The sequence below is a fragment of the Cebus imitator genome, unplaced genomic scaffold (genome assembly GCF_001604975.1).
Source record: "Cebus imitator isolate Cc_AM_T3 unplaced genomic scaffold, Cebus_imitator-1.0 Scaffold227, whole genome shotgun sequence".
NCBI lineage: Eukaryota > Metazoa > Chordata > Mammalia > Primates > Cebidae > Cebus > Cebus imitator.
The window spans coordinates 2522281-2545665 of NW_016107542.1; the positions used below are offsets into that span (position 1 = coordinate 2522281).

Sequence of the window (23385 nt, forward strand, 5' to 3'; positions counted from 1 at the left end):
CTTGGCATTCTCGCAATGTATCAGCTTCAGGTTTTCCTTGAGAAAAATCACGATGTGATGCATAATGTAGTGACAAGAAATGTCATTCAATTCCATAGGAAATTCTTAAAACTCTTTCAAAAATACCTAATGGGCAGTGAAAAGGTGCTGTGAATACTTGCATTATAGTGATCACCTGTTTGGTTTGCTTTTACATGAATCAGAAAGTTTGGTCAATCTATAATCAAACATATACATGGTTCAGATTCTTTATCATCACTGACATACTACAGAAAGAAGGAACTCAGGCTGGGGAACCACAGCACAAATAAGGTTCTTTTCAAATTGATTTATATATTTCACATATTTAGTGACCTGCGCCATACTCAATATCCAGGGAATACACAGAAATCTTAGACTCTAACTCTAAATGAAATATTTCTGTCCATCTAAACTAATATAAAACATATGTTCTTCTTTTTCCAAGACTTAAGTGAGCTGTCTGAGATTGTGCAAAGCCATCCTGTGATCCCACGGGTGATGCCCTGCTTATAAACCCTGAGGGTTTCTGTGAGGTGTGAAATTGTTGTGAAATCATTTAAGAATCGTATTATTCAAAATAGTAAATTTTGCCAAGAAACAGAGAGAGTTCCAGGATGGACGTTGTGAAAGGCAGAGGCGAAGAAAAAGAGACATCAGGCCCACTTCCCTCGGCACCAAAGGCATCTCTGCTCTTTCTCCTCATACCTCTCTAAAAAAAACTACCTCTTAAAATTAGTTGAGGTCCTGTGAGATTTTGCTCCTGTGTATCCCCTGGGTGATTTTATCCCGACTATAAATCATTAACTAGTCTCTCGACCCTGGAAGGTACAGAGTGCAGGCATGCGGATGCATGTCGAAATAGTTTCACTAGCCAAGTTGCTAAGTGGTGAGTTCCTTTTCAAATATCAAAACCACTCTTCTCCCCATCCCAATTCTAGCCCGGTTACTAAAGGGAAGGAAAAGTCACTGAATATTTGCTTTGGAAAAGAACCAAAGACTGCCGATGGGCAGTCTGTGTCCTTCTGCTCTGGCACATCCATGCACATTAAGGAAACTCAAAGTTGGTACCTGGCTGGCATCTCCATTCCAAGATTTTAGACTGGGTGGCAGACTGATCCCCTGCTGGGATGGATCATGTATATACCTTTGCAGAAGGAAATCTGGAACTGGAGAGCCACTAATCATGGAAGAAACCTTCCCCTTTCTCAAGCTGAAGAGGAGCCCCATCTCATGGATACCTAGACCACCACATGCACAAACTCCATACAAGAAGAAAAGATCACCTGTCCCATGGGCCGAGTTGGGAAAAAACATGTATGTGAAGCAAGAAGGGCCTTCAAGAACCCTTGCGCTTCGGAAACTCACCGTACACTTGTTCGGCTTCTCCCCAGAGTGGACTCTCATGTGGATCAGCAGTTTATAGCGGGCGTTGAAGGGCTTGTATCGTCGAGGGCAACCAGCCCAGAAGCAAGTGAAGTCCTCCCCTTTGCGCTGGTCAATGTGGACCTTCTCGATGTGCCGCACGAGCTCCTCCTGCTGGTCGTACAGGGCGCTGCAGTCAATCCATCGGCAGCAGTGTTTGCCCCCGACCTCGTCCATCTCCCCGTCATCGTCCAGGGTGGCCCGGGGCAAGGCCAAAGGCTGGGCGTGGGGCCCCAGCTCCGGATGGTGAAGGTGCGGGTGGGCGTGGTAAGGGGGTGGGGGACCTTGGGGCGGCGGCAGAGGGAGAGAGGGCGCAGGGGGCAGGTCCAGGGCGCTGCCCGGGAACCCCTCCAGGCGCTCGGTCTTGAGCAGGCCGGCTGGCTGGCTGTCGGGGCCCGGCAGGCCGTGCTGCACCACCATGTTGTTGACCAGGCCTGGCTGGAGGCCGCCATGCTCCAGCTGCTGCATGCGCTCGTACTCCAGGGCCCCGTCCTCGCTGTAGGCAGGCAGCGCCAGGCCGCCAGGGGCCACCAGCACGCCCTTCTGGCCGCTGGGCACCGGGCACGGCTGGGGAATGCAGCTGCCGCGCACGCCCAGGAAATGCCCGTAGACCTCTGGCTGGGGGGACATGTTGGCCGGGGAAGCCCTTGACCCGTTGATGTAGGCCACCAAGGACGTGGGCGACGTGCGGATGATGGTATTGAAATCTATCCCGATGCCATCAGACAGCGGGGACAAGGACAGTGCTCTCTTCTTAGAGCGGGCCGAGTGGGACCTGGTGGACGAGTGCCGAGGACTAGGGTAAGGAGAGTGGCTATTTTCCATGCCAAAAAGGTAAGATGGCAAGGAGTTAGAGACACTATTGCTGGACATGGAGGTCCCGGGAGGAAGGCTAAGGAGGTCCCCTAGATCAATGCCATTTTGAGAGCCGTGGTTGGAGGAAAGCGAAGGGAAGGCCCTGTAGCCGTGGGACCACTCCTGCTTCACGCTCGAGGCCGACTGACTTTCCGTCAGACTCAAAGTCGTGGACGCCAAAGACTCACGCGAAATAAGGGACCTGGAACAGCAGCCAGAAAGGAAGAAGAAAAAAAAAAAAGATAAACATTTTAGCAGGATATGGATTGCTTAAGAGCTAAAGGAACACTGCATTGACAATCCCTTAAGTATTTCCCCTAATTACATTCTCTGCTAAACACACATTCTTGGGCTGAGATAAAATCCAAGGCTTTTAGTTCCAGGTAAATAACATTTTACCAAGAAGAACAATAAAACCTAATGCTCACTGAAATAATATAACAAAAGATCTATTGTTACAAATAATCTTAATACTTTAATAATAAATAGTCCTTGCTTTGTTCTTAAACAACGTTTTCAACATGGGGGAAAAATTAGAGACCTGGGAAAAATTACTAATATCTGTCAAGGCCAACCAAATAAGTATTTGTTAAGCACCTACTGTGTGCAGCATGTTATCACAGGCTTTGCAGGCAATACAGATCTAAACAGAGTCACAGCCTTCAAGTAAAATCTATTTGAGAAAGTAACGTATAAACTCGTGCTTTATTTGAAAAAAAAAAAAAAAAAAAGTAAACCCTCTAGGTCAAAGGGTTGTCCACGGGACCTAATAATTTCACAACTTATTGAGGAATTATTCTGATTTTTTTTAAAGATAATAATTCACATTGCCAGTACTTAGTCACATCAAATCATCCCGGGAAATGAAAAAAAAAAAAATGGATAAACACAGCTATAACATATAAGGGAGTAAGTAACAAAGTGATAACAAGTCATATCTGGAATTATGCACTAGAGCCATGCAGGATTTAACCACACTTGCTAGTTGGGTTTTCTGTGAACTCTTGTTCTTAAATCCAAGCAGCTTTGGGCCAACAGCAGATCATCCACTTTCTGTAGTTCACTTTTGTAAAAATTCCTCTCCAATTCTTCTTACCCTTTACAAAGCACACCCTATCTCTCACAATATATTAACTGCATGTCAAAATGGTTCAGAATGTAGCTCTGGTGACTTTAAAATTCATTTTGCTTTACTGTGACATTGTTGCCTTGAAAATAAAAATCACTTCTCGACCTTTTGGCTAATATCAATTGTGAACATAATTGAGGAGAAAAGATTTGTCTCTTGGATGGCAAATTTGCCACAGAGGCAAGACATAACACACTGTATTTCTTGACTCAGATATGGTGTGTATCAGAAGAACCTGGCTTATTACATGTACCTGCATTGACTTTCTACTGAGATTTTTTTTCTGACAAAAAAATTAATCACAATAAAACATTTTATAAAGCGTGTGTCTTCTCAAAATGAACACATTAACTATTTCCAGCTGTTAAACATCAACCTGTGGCAAAGGAACTGAAGGAAAAGAGAAGCATTTTCTTCCCACCTGTTCATCTTACTCCATTTTACAAAATGGAAGCCACAAACACCATTTCCTACAAGCATACGATATTAGCAAGAAAAACATCTCAGCTCCGAAACACAGAGTACAAGGTGGTAACACCATGATTGATGAGATGTTACCATTGAGTGACGTAATGTTTACCAATGACAAACACAGCAGGAATTTACATCCAGTTGCCCTTGACATAGATTTTCCTCTTGGTCCACATCCTTAACTCAGGCTGTAGTCTTTTTGCAAGCCCCAAAGTGGTTTTTGAACCATCTAGTTTTTAATTCCTCACAGACACTTTTGAATTATTTTCCCAGCACACTTGTAGCATGTGGCTCTTCCTGCAGAGCTCAGCTGAAGGCTCCTGGTGATTGGATGTCAAGGGCCTTTTGGTCTCTTCCCCAGCGAGATCCAGGAATTGCTTTCGGACCCAAACTAAATTCGTAGTCCTGTCATATATGAGGCAGAGACAACTGACTGCTTTACACCCTGAGGTTGAAAAGGTTCATAGAACATAAAGAACCAGAGCTTTGGCAGAGCTACATGCCTGAGTGGATGCATATTCTCAGGTGCTGCTTTTGCCTGTCACTGTCATACTGGAGCACATTAGATTGTTAAGCAGTGACTAACAGACAGAAGTATGTTATCCATCTATATATACTTTGCTTATAAAATTATATTACTTGGTTTCAGGGCAGCCTATGGTAAAACGTTCATTTGCTCCATTGTTGAGAGATGATTCTCGTTTCTCCCAAATTATACCTAAATATGGCTCAATTTAAATCTGAGCATAAACCCATGCAAGCACATTCTATAACTTCGTGGACATTTGAGTTTTTAAGAATTATCATATATTTTTCAGAAAGCAAATACTATATTTTCTTCATTAATGTATTAATAAGAACAGAGAACTCTCTCTTCTATCTCAAACACCTAATAAGAACAAAACTTCCCCAAATGGCCTTTGCCTAGCAGCCAGTCTCCCTCCTGTGTAATTACTCAGATCCTTTAATCTTTCAAAGCTCTAATCCATGACATCTCTCCCCAATACACTAGCTCCCAGTGAGAGTTCTCTTCCCAAAGAAGTTGTGTGCTGTCTGCATCGTATCTTAAATGTAGCTAACTTCAGGCATCTGTGGGTGTTATATTCTTCAATAAATTTCAAAGCCTTTTAACAGAAAGGATCATTTTTCTCTTCCCAGTGCCTACCAGAATGTTAGATACATAGTAAGTACTCAAAAAACTGTTGATTAGGAAAGTAAGTAATTAACCAATATGATGACAACTGAACATTATTTATAGCGCTCACAAAGAATTTTCTCTATATATGATCTCATTTGATACAACCTGTCAGGTAAGTAAACTGGATTTTTAAAATAACAGTTTTTTTTGTTTTTTTTTGTTTTTTTGAGAGACAGAATCTAGCTCTGTCACCTGGCTGGAGTTTAATGGTGCGATCTCTGCTCACTGCAACCTCTGCTTCCTGGGTTCAAGTGATTCTCCTGCCTCAGCCTCCCCAGTAACTGGGATTACAGGTGCCCTGCTAATTTTTATATATTTAGTAGAGACGAGGTTTTACTGTGTTGGCCAGGCTGGTCTCGTGATCTGCCTGCCTCGGCCTCCCAAAGTGCTGGGATTACAATTGTGAGCCACCACACCCAGCCTTAAAATAACTTCTGTTTTATAAAGAATAAAACAGGATTTGGGAAATTTTTCCCAGTGACACACACACCAAAGTTCTTAGAGAAATACAAGTGAAGCAGTGCTTGACAGGTAGTGGCCTACTGGATCATACAAATTCTCTATTGTTTTCCTTACATTGTATCCCACGTGACCCACAATCCTCTGCTTGATATAACAGGCTTAAAATCGCACAAGCTATGATGGGCACCCAAATTTTCTGTTCTTTCTGCAATAATATGTTGAATGAATGTGAATGGTTCCAAGGGATTCTCGCCTCTAACCCCCGCTGCTACCCACACCAGGCCCATGACAAAGAAAGTGACAGCTATATCATCATTTGAGAGCAATCTCCATTTCCATGTCTTCATCTGATCCTAATGATATTATTTCTGGTGATTGGTTAATTTGGAACTATATGTAAAAGGAAAGGAGATGTATCTTGAACAAAATAAAACCATGAAAAATCCGAAACCAGCCGCAAAAATGATTAGGGTGGCTGGTCAAGCAAGAACTCAGTAACTTGTATGGGGCCATAAGAGCATGAGAGGCATGATGACAATGTTAGATGTGTGTTTCAATGCCAAGCTCAAAAGAAGTTCTAACAGATCATATGGACAATTCCTCAAGAGAAAAGATATATTTCCTATATATATCAGTCATGAAAAAGATGGCCAGTCCTAGTCTGTCTGGAAATCTGTGTCTATGTGCCTCAGCAAATTCCCCAAAAGAATTAGTACTATATGTAAAGACAGGATGGCTTTATAAACTGTTAAAATTTACAGAAAGCCTAGGGTGCATCCTCAGCCCCCTTAGACTTCTCTGGCCTTGTGGACATATCTCAAAGGGAACCATCACCAATAATTTCTGATTTAGAAAATAAAAAGCTAAATACGGTGCCTTTTTGGATATGGAATGACATTCAGTGATGGCTGAACTTTCTCATTGACAAGTGAAGCACTTGGACTTTCTGTGTTCTGGTCCCATCGGGTCTTAAAGAGAAATATTTGCAGGTAGTTTATGAATATTCAATCCTAAAATGCAGGATTACAATGTATGTGAAAACACTAGAAAAGCTAAGTATGCTACAAAACCCATCCAGGTAGCACCTGATCTCTTCTACTGCTCAATATTTGTTAGGTTGGTATATGAAAATGCTGATGAAGTTATTATATCAGCACCTCAGACTTGTCATGTTAGGAGAAATACATACAATGGCCTCTGTATTCGAGTTTTGGCAATTCCTACATAAGAATGGCTTCTGGATCTTCAAGATGGTAAGGTATAGTTTGCATTTATCATTAAGCACGGGTAATCAGAAATGACTGGGAAATTAATCTAGGCATATATACAGCATTAATGCCTGATTCTTATCATTGGATTAAGTAGAATCCAACAAAGCTAAGGAAAAAGAGCTTTTCCTAAGATGAGCACCCCCAAAAAATATACCCAAAGAAGGCCAAAAGAAAAAATACAAGCAACCAATAAATCTATGAAAACTTCAATATTGTTAATAATTAAGAATGCAAATTAGATAAAATAACATTTTACAGATCAAACTGTCAAAAGTTCTAAAAATAATAATGAATGGTATCTTAGAAAAGGTACTCTCTTGGACTGCTGGTGAGTTTATAAATTGCTAGTGAATTTCTGCAGTACAATTTGAGAATACATATAAAAAGCCTCAAAACTCTTTTAACACAACAAATTTTACTTTTAAGAATATTCTAATAATAAGAATTGTGCAACAAAAGATGCACAGAGTTGATCCAATAAAGCATTATTTATAATATCTAAAGAAAAGAAAACAACTAAGTTGCCAAGTAACAAAAGACTGATTTTTTAAATTATAATTTTATTTATATACTTTCTTTATAAAGTGGAATCCTGAACAGGAAGAAGCCATTATATGATGCTGAAAGAGGCTCTTATTATAAAAGTGTATAATGTATTAACTGGAAAAAGGTAATTAAAAGCTATGTAGATTACTAGAATGATTTAGTGGAAAGGAAAGCCTACGTTTATTGTATGTGTTTGAATACAAGTGGAAAGATGTATATCAAAATTCCGCCCATAATTGTCTCTGGGGATAGAATTAAGGATGACTGTCATTTAATGCTTGGTACTTTTCCATACTTTCCACATTTTCTACAATGAATAAGAATTATATAACCAGGAGAAACAATACCTTTTGCAGCTTTTCATAGGGCAGCATCTCTCAAATAGGACAGTTCATGCCCCCTTTTCCATTTCCATCCACTCCCAGCATGCCCCCAATGTATAAAACACTAAGCTGATTCTCGATCCATCTTTTCTTTATCTCTAGTAAAATGTTGAACTTTGCCTCTTATTGAACTGTTGCTTCTTATTCTTTCTCTCCACTGATGAAATACATAAACCAAGGATTACAAATAAATGCAACCTTTCCAAATTGCTAAAAGTAGGTTCCATATTTCACCAAGCCAATTTCCAATTCCTGTTTCTTTGCTCGTCCTGAGAAAAAAAAAATTCTATAGAAGGACTCAAAGAATAAAAACCTAGTCAAAAACACTTGTCAGTGCATTGTTATGGTGTTGTCTTTTAAGGTTATAAAATTATGCTAAGCAATCAAATATGCCAGAAAACACTGAGATAATGACCCCTCTCTAGCCGACCCATAAAAGGGACTGCGTAAGATACATGGCTTAAGCATTCTGTGCCCTGACTACTGTCAGCTTCACCATTAATTATGACTTCTGCCTTCAAGGCATGGGCTGGACTTGCCACAGAAAGAAAGCTGAAGGCTTCCCAATGACACCCACCCCATGAGCACGGCTCATTTTACATGCAGCACTCAGCAAGTCTGAGGAGTCCCTTAAGGCATAATCATCAATGGGAAAATGACAGCAGCTTCCCATCACAAAAAGTCACAGGTGAAAAACAAGTTTCTATCTCATGAAAAAATTGGCATAAATAAATGATTCAGGAACTCTGATTTCAGAGTCTCAAATAGTGACTAGGAGGGACAGCACAGAGATACAAAAAAGGAAAACAGGGTTGGGAGGAGGGAAAGGAAGAAGACACAAGCTCCCAGAACTGCAAGGCATAGAGCAGGTTGCAGATCCCAAAGAAGAGGAAGCAGAGGCTTGGAGAGTAAAATTCCTTTGCAAGATCATAGATATGGCAGAACCAGGACTAAGAGGCAGAAACTATGGATTGTGTTTTTCCAAGAAGATAACTTCTAGAAGATAAAATAATTTATTTTGAACATAGAAATAGACCTTAATCACTGCACAGTATTTTGGTTTTATGCCCCCTCACACCTAATATCAGCCTTGAGAGAAATAAAACTTTGTCTGAGGGGGTAATTTCCCTTTTCTATTCAATTCCCTCCCTTGGAGGTAGATATATGGCATTTATAGTAAGTACTTACTCTGAAACCTAATCGACATTGTGTTGAAATGTTATGTAACTCAAACAAGAAAGTATGCCTTTACAGATACATCAGAAAGTCTTGAAATTTATGCTTTCTATCTTTACTCTCTCCACTAGGCCCCTAAACTTCAACTATTATATTGTGCAGACAGTAGGTATTTAACAAGTACTTAAGTAGATGGGTAGACAGATGGACAAAACAGATAGTACAGCAGCCTGGAAACTCTGCATCATATTCACAGAAAACCTGGCAAGTAAGATAGGTGTGCATGGACCATGCAAATTTACTAGGCCATGATATGATTGCTTCACCAGAAATTGACAAATTTACATACTGTGTTTCAGTCACTGAGGCCCCACAATCTCAAATTAGGTATTCATTTCACTCACACCACAAGACAGTAGGTATTAAACCATTCCTCCCAATTAAGATGATATGATGGCACATACTTAGTTTTTGACATATTACCCTACAAAGCTCAAATTGAGAGAGTTGCTTGAGTGTGCAAGTGTATGAGTTTTGTGTGAGTGTGTATGTGTGTGTGTATGTATTCAGAAAGAGAAGGGAAGACACTCGTGGGGTGTGTTTATACCATAAAGAAGGGGGGAAAAAAAGTTAACTTGAGACCTGGTATCTGAAGGAGGTATATTCAGGTTGGCTGCATTCATTGCCCTCTGTAAGCTAGGACTGATCTGGTTGCATGCTGTAGAGACCTGGCTTGCTGGAGGTGAAATGGGTCCCAGTCGCTGAACCATCATGGGACTGCTGGTGACCACTAGATTGTTGCAGCTGCCTTTTCCAATGGACTTGCACTGAGGCCCAAAGCCAAGAGCCCCTAAAAACAAATGAATCAGGTTAGCTTTCATGTCCCTTACATCAGAAATCAGTAAATACAGACACGTGCACTTTTATATCAGGACCCATCTTTAGAGACAGTCCTTGGATCATTTCTTTACTTTTTTAGTATTGGTGATACCAAAAGGCTTTCTCTAATTCCAATGACAAAGCCATAATGCTATAATAGAAACTTTCCCATAATTAGCACTCATACAAAATGTGCTTAACTCCTTCTGTGTAGAAGTTTCCAATTATATTAAAAATTCTATTTTATAATATCCTTGCATAAAGGGTTAAGGTGGTAAGTAGATGGGATTACCTGTATCAAACCAAGTTTTTTCCTAGAATAGCTAATATCTTGAATCACCCAGCAAGGAAAGTTGACACTACTGGGAAAAAAAAAAAAAAAAAAAAAAACTTGTTTAACTGGTTTACTTCATTCCAAATCTGTACTTCCAAAAAGTCTCTTTACAAGGATGTAGTCTGGCTGCATCTCTCTAACCTTGATTATTTTCTCCTCATCTTAAGACATTGTGATTGGACATCTACCCAATTTTTTAAAAAATCAGGATGAGAGAGTTGTAAACAAAATGCTCATTGGTAAAACAACATGGTAACCAAATCAGACATAGATTTTTCATTTTCATTAGTAACAATTTTTCAGTGTAGTAAAAGTTGGTACATACCCAATGGGGAAAGAAAAAAAGGAACCCACAAGAATCTGTGTCGTTATGGAAAAGTGAAAAGCAAAGAGTTTGAGAAAGGCAAACACTGCCATGACTCATTTATTAAAAAATAATGAGCTGAATCATTCTAGACGTTCTTTTTACGTGGGTGCACTTTTTCAAACCTTTTTTAAATCAACTACCTGGTCAAGTCTCAGTAACTATACACTCTGTTTCCATTTCTAGCAAACAAAAATATATGTTATCTCAATCTCTAACAAATTAAGCTTTACATTTTTCTCAGCAAATTTCCCATCTTTTTTGTTGATATATTTGGGATCAAAGTAGGAGGCAAAATGTCGCTGTCACTTTTCTTAGCTGTAGGGGGCATAATTTCCTATTTTGTTTTCCCTAAAATTAAATCAATAGACCCAAAGTGCCATTACTTGTCACCTTTTGTAACATTCTTTCTAAGAGTGCCCTCCCCCCCAACAATAGGGCAAACAAGACATTGGAGCAATCACTGTTTCCATCAATGCACTCATATCTAAAAAATGCTGGGGGAATCACAGCATCATTAGCTGCCAGATACCCTGATCAAGTGCAGCCTCATGGGACTAAAATCCAAGTGGTAATTGATCTGCCCAAAATCACACAGGGATTTAAAGAGAGAACAGAAACTAATTCTACTATAGTGTATTTTCATAACACCTGTGTGCTTAAATTTAGGCTCTGACATGCCTAGTTTCTTCTTTGTACACGTTCCAAGATCATTTGCTGCAATAGAAATTTCTCTGATTTTCTTTCCCACGTACAGAAACCTTTACCTCTCCCACTGCAGTTTATATCTGATCCATCTTCTTGTGCCTTAGAAGATCAGTTATAGATATTCTGTTTTCATAACTCATAAAGCACTGTATCATCAGGGCTTCATCTTGACACCAAGAATAGTAGGTACATTTTTATATGATGTATCATAAATTTAATATTTTTTAAAATCTCCATAAGCTATATGCATTAGCTTTTCAAACTCCCTTTCCACCTTAAAAAAAAGGCAATGTGATGGTTCATAGCCTAGTTCAATGTATTAAGACTGAATGAATGAATTATCTATATGAATTCTCTCCCCAGGTTCCATTGCTACTAGTCACAACTATTAAAAGCAACATCAAATATCAAGTATTCTGTCAAATTTAATGTCATATATTTATCTAAGAAATTCAGTCATTCGTTCCTGTTTCCTCTTCAGTAGAAAGGTATTATCTGTCTACCTCTAAAACAAAGACACAGCAGCTGGAACTGCATCCAATAAACACTACTTGATGGCAAAACATACAAATAGATTATTTCATAAAACTAAAATGCCACATATTGTAAGGTGTATCATTATTTTATGTACTAGTAAGAACATGAACTGCCAGTCCAACTAGTGCATGATGTCCAAGATTTCAGAGATGTTGTAATGTAAAAACATGCACACCTTAGAGCCAATAAAAACTAACGTGATCACTGAAACATTTATTTTAACCCTTATCTTGTTCTTGCTCTTCTCTCTGCCTGGAATGCCCTTACCCTAACTTATCCACCTAGTAAGCACCTCTGCGTCTTTAAAGTCTCGATTCAAGGAAAACCTTCTATATGACCTCCTCTTCCACTACCTGTTAGGCAGATCTGACCACTGCTTCTTTCATTTGGCCACATCGCCCACCACACATGTGCCTCAGCACCTACACAGCACTTCAGGTAACTGAGCTCTTTAAAAGCTTGCCATCCTCTCACTTTTATATTTTACTGCTGTTTAAAGACAAGACCCTTGTTTGAGGCATCTCTACTTCCTCAGCACCTAACCTAGGGTCTGGAGTACGTTACTCAATAAATTCTATCCAATGAAATTAGAATGAATGAATGAAAATAAAAAACAATTATAAGTGAATAGTAAATACTGACAAGTTATTCCACTGAAACCCTCCGGTCATCTTTTTTGATAAAGAGTACCATTTTTCAAAAAACAGAAACAAACACTAGGTCAATCCTTTGATGCCTCTCCACAGAATTGCTAATAGGTCTGAACAGAATATGAAGTCAGCAGAGGTAGTATTAAATATCCATCTTCCTGGGCCAGACTTTTACACTGGTCAAGGCTGCCTGTGTAATTCTCTACCCTGGCTTCATACATTCACATTGTTTTCTTGCTTTGTAATAAAGAAATGTTAATTATCTCCCTAATATCTCCACATTCTTACAATACTACCTCCTGCTCCCAAATTTACTGGTCAACTTTAACCTCATCTAACCACAAATGGAATCACAAATGGTGTCCCTGAAGCATGAAAATTGACAGTGAATTTCTTGGAAAGACATAAATGTTCATGGTACAACTATGAGGATGTTCTGGAAAATGGCATTATCTGTGTCACATACGCAGGCAAACAAGTTTGACCAAGAACCACTGTGCTCAATACAGCCATCTAAATTTTTCTCATAATGCCAGAAACATAATGAACACCTATACCTCCAGACTACTCAGAATTGCCCTGTGCCTTGTAGTGTAGGCTCTGGAGGCAGCTTGCCTGAGATCTGCTAGTTGGGTGACAGGCAAATTACTTAACATTTTTGTGCTATATCTCCATGTCTTTGTCTTCTCATCTGCAAAACAGGAATAAAGTTAACCCTCCCTCTGATATGGTTTGAATCTGTGTCCCCACCCAAAATTCACATTCAACTGTAATGCCCAATTGGAGGTGGGGCCTGGTAGAAGGCAATTGGATCACAGGGATGGAATCTTCGTAAATGGTTTAGCACCATCCCTTTGGTGCTGTTCTTGTCATAAAGTTCTTATGAGATCTGGATGTTTCAAAGTGTGTGACACCTCCCCTTCTCTCTTCCTCCTGCTCCAGCCATGTAACACATACCTGTTTCCCCTTTGCCTTCCACCATGATTGAAAGTTTCCTAAGGCCTCCCCAGAAGCTGTTATGCTTCCCATTAAGCCTGCAGAATCATGAGCCAACGAAATCTCTTTTCTTTATAAATTACCCAGGCTCAGTTAATTCTTTATAGCAATGCAAGAACAGACCAATACAGAAGATTAGTACCAAGGAGGAGGGCATTGCCATAAAAATACCTGAAAATACGGGAGCAGATTTGGAACTGGGTAATGGGCAGAGGTTGAAAGAATGTGGAGGACTCAGAAGAAGACAGGAAGATGTGGAAAAAATTGGAACTTCCCAGAGACTGTCTGAATTGTAACCAGAATGCTGATAGTGACATAGACAGTGAAATCCAGGCTGAGGAGGTCTCTGCTGGAGTTGAGGAACTTGCTGGGAACTGGAGCAAAGGTCACTGTTATTATACATTAGCGAAGAGGTTGTAGGCACTGTGCCCCTGCTCTAGGGATCTGTGGAACTTTGAATTTGAGAGTGACTTAGTGTCTCTGGGGGAAGAAATTTCTAAGCAGCAAAGCAATCAAGATGCAGCCTGGCTGTTTCTAACAACCTATGTTTATATGTGTGAGCAAAGAAATGACCTGAAACTGGAAGTTATATTTAAAAGGGAAGCAGAGTGCAAAAGTTTGGAAAATTTACAGCCTGCCCATGTGTAGAAAAGAAAAAAGCATTTTCAGGAGAGGAATTCAAGTAGGCTGCAGAAATTTGCAAAAGGAAAGAGGAGGCAAATACTGACAGCCAAGACAATGGGGGCAGGCCTCACAGGCATTTCAGAAACTTTCTGGCACCACTCCCATCATAGGCCCAAAGGCCTAGGAGGAAAGAATGATTTTATGGGCCAGACCCAGGGTCTTGCTGCACTGCACAGCCTTCAAACACTACTCCCTGCTCCCAGCCACTCTAGCTCCAGTCTTGGCTCAAAGGGGCTCAGGTATAGCTGAGGCCTCTGCTTCAGAGGATGCAAACCATAAACCTTGGTGGTTTCCACATGGTCTTAAGCCTGTAGGTTCACAAAGTGCAAGAGTTGAGGCTTGGGACTTTCTGCCTAGATTTTAGAGGATGTATGGAAAAGCCTGGATGTCCAGATAGAAGCCTGCTTCAGGGGCAAAGGCCACATGGAAAATCTCTACTAGAGTAGTATGGAGGTGAAATGTGGGTTGGAGCCTCCACACAGAGTCCCCACTGCAGTACTGCCTAATGGAGCTGTGATAAGAGGGCCACCATCTTCCAGACCCCAAAATGGTAGATGCAATGTCAGCTTACAGCCTGCACCTGGAAAAGCCACAGGTTCTCAATGCCAGCCCATGAAAACATGCCAGGGCTGCACCCTGAAAAGCCTCAGGAACAGAGCTGCCCAAAGCCTTAATAGCCCACCTCTTGTACCTGTGTGCCCTGGATGTGAAACAAGGAGTTAAAGGAGATTATTTGGGAGCTTTAAGATTTAATGACTGCCCTGTTGGGGTTGGGGCTTGCATGGGACCTGTAGCCCCTTTCTTTTGGCCAATTTCTCCCTTTTGGAATGGGAATGTTTACCCAATGCCTGTACCTCCATTGTATCTTAGCAGTAACTAACTTGTGTTTTTATTTTACAGGCTCATAGGAGGAAGAACTAGCCTTGTCTCAGATGAGTCTTTGGACATTGGACTTTTGAGTTAATGCTGGAATGAATTAAGACTTTGGGGATTGTTGAGAAGGAATAATTTTTGCAATGTGAGGACATGAGATTTGGAAGGGGTCAGGGATGGGATAATATGCTTTGGGTCTGTGTCCCCACCCAAATCTCATGTTCAATTGTAATGCCCAATTTTGGAGGTGGGACCTGGTGGAAGGTGACTGGATCATCAGGATAGATCCTTCATGAAGGGTTTGGCACTGTTCCTTTGGTGCTATTCTCATGTTCGAGTTCCCGTGATATCTGGTTGTATAAAAGTTTATAGCACTGCCCCGGGCTCTCCCTTCCTCCCACTCCAGCCATGTAAGATGTGACTGCTTCACGTTTATCTTCTGCTGTCATTGAAAGTTTCCTGAGGCCATCCCAGATGCTGTTATGCTTCCTGTTAAACCTGCAGAACTGTGATCCAATTAAACCTCTTTTCTTTATGAATTACCCAGTCTCAGGTATTTCTTTACAGCAATGTGAGAATGGACTAATACAACCTCATAAGGTTGTTGTGCATCTAGTATTAACAACATACATAGAGGACTCAACACACTCTCAAGCACATAGGAGGTACTTAATGGATGTTAACTGCTATTGTTGTTGTTGTTACTATGGTTGTTACATGCCTGTCATTGCTTTTTGGCTCCATTCTCTTTCTAAATAAAACATTCCTTTATAATTCTTGCATGAAACAAGATAGTAAATGATGCTGTTTAATTATCTTCTCATTTCCAATATTCTTTATGCTTTAAGTCCAGAGCCAATTTTTTTTGTAAAAACCACGTGTCATCACAGATAGAAGAAGAGTTTTCAATTGGCCATATTTGAATATTCTTTAGCTTGTTATTCCTGAAAACAAACCATACAACTTTTCTGACTACCAGATGTGCCAACTACTTGTGCACTGGTTTTCATTTTGAAAGACTGCTTATTTTTAGAGACTACACGATGTGTTTTAAAAATGTGTCTACTGCTCAAATAAGGACCTAAGTGGTTGGCATTCTGAGTCTGACATACATTCTAGCCAAAATCACTGTATGCTAGTAGGGAATGCAAATGTTTTGCATTTTCAAATTTCTGAACCTAGAGTTCATCTTAGTGGGGCATGTTTTTAATTAATGTCTTCATTAGTTAAAAGGGTTCTCTTGAAGTCAAATGGCTGATTATGTCACTTACCACTATTGAGGCTGCATCCTTCAGAACTATTTATCTACTGGTTCTAAAAATGACATAGATACAGGGGAACAAAAATGAAATACATTTGGGGAAAGCAAAGAGAAGTAATCAACAGTAACGTTGTTATTGTTTGTTTATCTGACACTTATCAAATGCCAACCACTAGCAAGGCAGTCCGCAGAGACAATGGTGAGCAAGATTAACCCAGTCCCCCATGGAGCCCAGAGTCTGGCCATGAAGATGCACACCAAACCAACTATTCATTATAAAAGAGGTGATCCCTGCTCTTACACTGGGTCACATGAAATGACATTCTTAATAGGTCCAAAATGACCATATAAGAGCAATTTCTATATGGTTCAACCTAACACATATGCAGGGTGTTACAGAAACAGAAATATACTTATCAGGGTTTGAGTCCTGCCTCCCGCCTTACTGGCTGTGTGATATTGGGAAGGTCCTTAAGGTCTCTGTGCCTCAGCATACTGTTCTAAAGTAGGGACAGTAATAGTACTTAACTCATAAGATTGTTCTGAGGATTAGAAAGCTTAGTAAATATTAATATATGCCTCGCTACCACTAAGTAGCAGGGTTTTCTTCCCAAACTTGCCCTTGAAAACATTTTTAAAGCTACAGAAATGTCACAAGAATAGTACAATGAGATTCAACTCTATCTAATGGTCTATCTATCCATCTCTATATATAAACTTGTTTTTTTATTAATAGTATTAATTTTCAACCATTTAGCAATAAGTTGCAGATTTCATGTCCTTCATTCCTAAACATATAACCACAATACAATCATCATATTCAAGACATTTAGCAATGATATAGTATTAGTATGTAATATACCAACTATTCTCAAATGCTACTCATAGAACAATGGTTTTCTAATCCAGGATCATGCATTGCAAAGAGAGGTTTTGAGACTCACACTCAGGTTAGCATTCAAGAATGGGATATCACCAAGTAGGGTTGAGATATCACTCGAGACTTGGGCACTAAAAGCAGACAGAGAAGTGGAAAAGATGGTGGAAGGAAAGAAGTGAGAGGTTAATAGTACACAGCACAGTAGTTAAGAGCCATAGATTTCCATCCTGGATCCAGGACTGACAAGCTGTGTAACCTTGGACAAGTTACTTAAGCTCTCTGTGCCTCAGTGTCATGATCTCTCAATGAGGTCAATATTAGCAGTTACCTCAGTTTAGAGAATTAAAAAGTCTAATATATGTAGTAGGGCCTGGCACTTAATAAATTCATTGTTAGTGCTATTTATATTTTATTGAAGAATTTGTCTCTTGTATGGTACCTTTCTGATACTGTTTCTAGTACCTCTTCTCCTGAGTGCCCAGAAACAGCATGCTGATGCCTTCCTGCCCAAGACCTTCTTCACACACACACACACACACACACAGGCACATGCGCGTGCGCGCACACACACACACACACACACACACACATCCATGCACACACACACCGTACATCTGTTCTCTCCTGAATGGGCTCCAGGCTTTATTTAGGCCACTCTTGTTCCTCACATCCATTTTCTTTTTCTCTCAGCTATTTTAGAAAAGAATGATTACTTCAAACTAAAGTGTCAATGACTAGCCAAATGCCTCAAGAACATTTGACTATAAAACAATAATACAATAGAAAATAATTAAAATTTCAAAACTTGGCAAGAAAGACTGAAGGAATTTTTTTTTAAACCCTTCAACCTACCCTTTTACTATGCAAACCTGTTTTATATAAGCCTGGTCCTTTTCTTTCCTAGCAAGCACACATTCAATACACAATTGAAGTAGAGTTGAAAGGCAATTTAGATCACCTGCAAATGAAGATTCTACAACTTTGAGACTCAAAGTTTCCCATTATTTCTAGTTCTAAGCACCTAACTATCCCTAACTGGCAAGACTTCTTTTAATAATGAAATTAATGCCTAACATAAAATATGAGTCTTATATCTCCTTCAAAAGCAAATAAATCCCAGATGCTATTGGAAAATATTTTGATTTTGCATGGGAAATGGTGGCTGGCCTCCACAGCTAGCTCGTGGATGTTATGGTCATTTAGCAGAATAATTTTCCCTCTTAGCCTTAGTTTATTCCATCTCTAAAAGACAAATAATACTATACACCCTACATGGTTGCTTCAAGGATTAGTGAGACCCAACATATATGATGTGCCTGCTCAGTAAAGAGTAGTTATAATTTTTGTTAATGTTATTGTCATCATTATGTAATGGAATGATATTTTTAGTCATGTAAATTGAGCCATAATGGGGAGAATGATTATCTGACTTAGGTGTGCAAAATGGTGGGTACACTTCTTTCTAGCTCCTTATTTTAAAAGAAAGGAACTGTCTCTCAGTACACCCTGGCCCCTCTCTGCCAAAGTAGAAAGAATAAGGGGGGATGAGTAATTCAGGAAACCCTTCTTGTTTTCCACTTTGGACTAAGCTTACCTACCCATAGAAAGACAGAGTTCTTTGCCACATGATATATGCCTTACCTACGAGGCTTGTCCTGAAAGAGCTGCCCTGGACTAAGTAGGTAAGGTGGCCTAATTCTATGGTCCAGTCAGCAGGTCCACTGGATGCTCACACAAAGCTATGCCTTCCAACACATCCTCTCTCAGAAAAAAAAGAGATATTCTGGTGGGGAAGAAATAGAACATTTATTGTGGGTCCCCTCATAGCCCCCAAATTACGTTAGAAATTATGGTGAATGCATTTCATCCCTGAGGTTTATTAGCTTAGCACATGTCAAAGCATTGCCTAGAACTGTCTATTTAGACAGCATTATCTTTCTTTTATTTGGGATTACCTTTTATTGCTATTTTAAATTTAAAAATAATATGTATTTGTGTATGTGTGCATGTGCTTTAATAGGCAAATAATGCAAAGGTATAAAAAGAAAAAGCTCATCTTCTCCCCCCAACCCATGTCATTCTCTTAAGATAATCAACTCTAATGGCCTAACATGTATCCTCCCACATTCTTCTCTGAATTCATTCAAATATGAGTATGTATGTTCTAATTTTGAAGGCAATGTAAGTTAGGCATACATTGACCCCTATATTCTTGAGAGAAGTCATCAAATTATGACTGTTTTGATAAAGAATAATATCTCTTAACTAATATGGAAATAACATATCTAATATAATATACATATTCATTCTTATAATGAAACGTTGATGCTCACCAATGAAGTACAGAATCTTAGGCAAGGCATAGTATCAATCCAAGCCTTTCCTCTTTTCTCAAATGGGAGAAGTATCAAGTATATGAAAGAACTTTGAAAACTATATGCTTTCATCACAGAAAGAAACAGGTACCCTTCTGTCTCATCTGCTATGCAAAAACAGATCAATGAAGGTAAACACAGATCATCAAATTCTCTCACCTTTCATGAAGACTTCTCCCTAGAGCTAGAAAAATCCTGCATACCAAACACCCTAGGCTTGTTATGTAGTGTTTTGTCAAATTTGTAATATTTCACTGCTGAGATACATTAGTAACAATTTAATGAATATATGTGAATATGTGGTGTATTACTCTGAAATACAATAAGGCATGGCTAAATGGCTAAGAACACCAAAGGATGAGAATCAGAATGAAATAACCGGCTCCTACATTCAGGGGCAAAGCAATTCCATTTGACAATTGTAACAAATGCTCAAAACTGTGCGAAACCTATGGGAGATAAGGAATGCTATATATAACATCCTGCCTCCATAGAGCTCACAGGCTCTGAAGAGATAAGATATACTTACCTAGGAACAATTGCATAATGTTGCTGGACTGTTCAGAATTAAGCAGGAAGCTAAATCATAGAGACAGGAGCTCAGAGGAGGAGAGCAATCTCTTTGTACTAGGTAATTCATCAAAGAAGAAGCGTATAAACTACAAATACATTTCCCAAAGTCCTTCAGGATGTCTAAAGATGTTAAATGACAATTAAGGCAGCTCATGAGATGTCCATAGACCAATAACTTTGAGAACCCCTAATAACAACAAAGTTAAACATATATCTTTACTATAAGTCTTCTCAGAGCCTTTAAGAATGTGAATGCATATTATAAATGTCCCAGAAGAGCAAATAGTATTTAAAGTACATTTGGTTAGAGAAGCTTTTTCCCAGGGACTAAGACTGGCATTCTAAGGAACACCCTTTAGAAAACAATAAGCTAAAACATGAAGGAAGAATGAGTGCAGCAAATGAGAAGGAAGTAGTAAGGTATAGACACAGAAACAAAAGGGAGGAGGCACAGTGCATCCTAGAGAAATAAAGATGAGCTAGAGCTGCCTATAAGAGGGAGCTCTGACCAGGAGAAAGGGAGGAGACAGAGCTTAGAGGATTGGTTCAGTCAGCCCTGAAGAACTATTTAAAAGCTGGACATTACTTATCCAATGGTGGTTCAAACCTGGCTGCATATTAGCATCACCAGGGAAGCTTCTCAAATGCAAATCCTAGGCTCCACTACAAACCAACTAAACCAGATGATGCTGGTATGATTAGTCAGCTGATGTTCACCTGGGACCCTGTGGTAGTGGCGTATCCCATTGGAAGCAGAGTTTACCCAAGATTAATCTGGAAGAGATGAGAGAAAGGTTGGAGGAGCACATGAACCAGCTGCACAGACAGTGTGGCAGTCGCAGGGTGGTAAACAAAAAAATAAGAAAGCAATGGTTATGAAGCAAGTTAGAAGGAGGATTTTATAATTAGTTTTGCTAAACATTTAGGTGATAACATTTAATGGGAAAGAGGGGGGTCATATAATGCCTGTTGTGTGATATCATTCCAACGAGAGCCAATAAATAGGTCAAATCTAAACCCAGGGAGATTCCCATGAATCATGCAATCTCCCAGCACTTTGTCCTCAGGAGCTCAGTTTGAATCTTCCATGTTTATCCCACAAAGAATATAACTTCACACCAACATTCTTCCAACCTTAGTCAGCATTCAGGAATGTTGTCCACCAAGTATGGAATCACCAGCATTACTCACTGCATTTTATCCCTGAATTAAATTGAATCACATTTATACCCAAGAGATTAAAAAGTATCATATTCTTTTCTGTACCATTCAGTGCCCTGGATTTCTGTACATGAAGCCTCAATCTTTCTCCCCACCAGTGGGCACTCCCGATAAGATGATATTAAGAACCCGCAGTTCTGAACCACTTCATAAGGATGCAAACATAAATTAAACAATATTCCTGGAGTGTATATTCTAAAGTCCCATCCGTCAGCTATTGTACATCAATTATCAACTAATTAGTAGAGAGTGCTTATACTGACCCTTCTGTTCTCTCTTGTAATGATTTGCCAAGTTAACTGAAAGCTGCTCTGCTCCATAGAGACTCTTAGTATAGCAAGAGTGTTAAATAAAGTTCACCAACAATTAGCCTGGAAAAACCAAAGAGGAAATGTAAGAACATTTTACTGCTTCTCCCTTGACAAATTTTCCAGCAATCCCAGGGGAAGAAAGCAGATACATTTGTTAGCTAAGCAAACAAGTACTCTGAAAAACTGAAACACCAGTAGAGGCACAACTTAGTAATTTATTGCTCACAGATCAGGTATTTGTATATTGTGTCCCTACTCTGTGCTACACTATATACTCTAGGGATTATGGACACAGATTCATCAAATCATTATTGCCTACAATCTAATTTAATGGGCTTAGATCAAGCCTCATCTGGTGGATTCATCTGTGAAAATATATAAAAGTAGAATTATTATGCTTACTGTAGAAGAGGACTTCTGCAAATATAAGAAAGAATGAAAGGAAGGGAGGGAGAATGATATTGTCATTGGGAGAAAACTGCCTCAGTTTCCCAAAGACACATTTACTGGGTATTAGGCTTAGTCCTAGGCCATAGGGTGAGCCTTTGGTCAAAGATCTTCCAACCAACTGGATAGAGTTTTAACTAACACAAGAAACAATTGGGAAACACCTAATCTTAAACTGAGTTGCCTTGCTGCTGAGTACAAAAACAGCTCAAGCAAGGAAAAGAACTGTATAAATTGGAGGAGCCTTAGTAGAGGAGTGAGACTTCAGCTGAGCCTTTTAATGGCAGGAGGAGAGGGGGCAGTATGAAGAGCTGAATGGCCAAAATGAAGTGAGGAGCATGTGCTGGGAAAGTATTATGGAGGCAGCATGGGAAGCAGTAAAGAATGAGACACTAGGGCCAGAAGAGCTTCACTTACCAGCTGTGTGACCTTGGCCAAATGCCTTAAACTCTCTGTGCCTCTATTTCCTAGTCTGAGAACTACGGATGGTAACTGTTCCCACCTTCACAAGGCTATTTGGAGTACTAAATAAGTCATGCATGCAGACCACTTAAAACAGTTTCTAGCACACAGTAAGTACTGTATAAGCTGTAAGCATTCATATTATTACTAAGGTGTTATCAGATTGCATACAAGCTCCAAAATCAGGCACCCCAAAAAGCTACAGTAGGTTTGTAGGCATGGGTATGTTGTGAGGAGTGAGCAAGAAGAGAACAGTCTATTTCCCATACATTTGGAAGCAGAGCAAAGGGTGAAGGCAGGAAACCAAGCTAGGAAGATGTCGCCCTGATTTCAGGATGAGACCAGGCCAGGAGGAGGCAAATGGAGCAAACAGGACTAGCCCAATTTATCTTATTAAGAAAACAGGTAAGATGGTTGCTGAAGCGCCTTTAGGAAGTACTAGATTCAAAATCTTTCTTCCATAAATTAAGGTTGTATGTCTCCCCACCTGCTTTTCCCCCTTCCCCAAGACAACCAAAAGCAGAGGCTGGGTGAGAAATGGCAAAGCTGCCTGTGGGTGAGAACCTTCACTGTATGGAGCAATGACTGGTATCCCCCAGATAGCAAGAGCTCACCAAATATCAGTTGGATGAATAGGTAACAAACACAACTTGTAAGAATAATTCCTGGCCGGGTGCGGTGGCTCAAGCCTGTAATCCTAGTACTTTGGGAGGCCGAGGCGGGTGGATCACGAGGTCAAGAGATCGAGACTAACCTGGTCGACATGGTGAAACCCCGTCTCTACTAAAAATACAAAACATGAGCTGGGCATGGTGGTGCGTGCCTGTAATCCCAGCTACTCAGAAGGCTGAGGCAGGGAAATTGCCTGAACCCAGGAGGCGGAGGTTGCGGTGAGC

The 23385-nt window shown here is 39.9% G+C and overlaps 1 protein-coding gene across 4 annotated transcripts in view; it reads right to left on the reverse strand.

Moving 5' to 3' along the window:
- GLIS3 (GLIS family zinc finger 3) overlaps positions 1 to 23385 on the reverse strand; it is a 501312-nt gene that overhangs the window by 311818 nt on the left and 166109 nt on the right. For 3 of the 4 annotated variants that reach the window (XR_005195239.1, XM_037727311.1, XM_017496973.2), the window contains 2 exons: positions 9577 to 9784; positions 1387 to 2500 (listed from right to left, as the gene is read on the reverse strand). Coding sequence is in view for 3 of the 4 variants with exons in the window: in XM_037727311.1 (XP_037583239.1) it covers positions 1387 to 2500; positions 9577 to 9784 (1322 nt within the window). In the remaining variant the exon portion in view is untranslated. The remainder of the gene's footprint in view (positions 1 to 1386; positions 2501 to 9576; positions 9785 to 23385) is intronic. The other variant, XM_037727312.1, reaches the window with a different exon arrangement.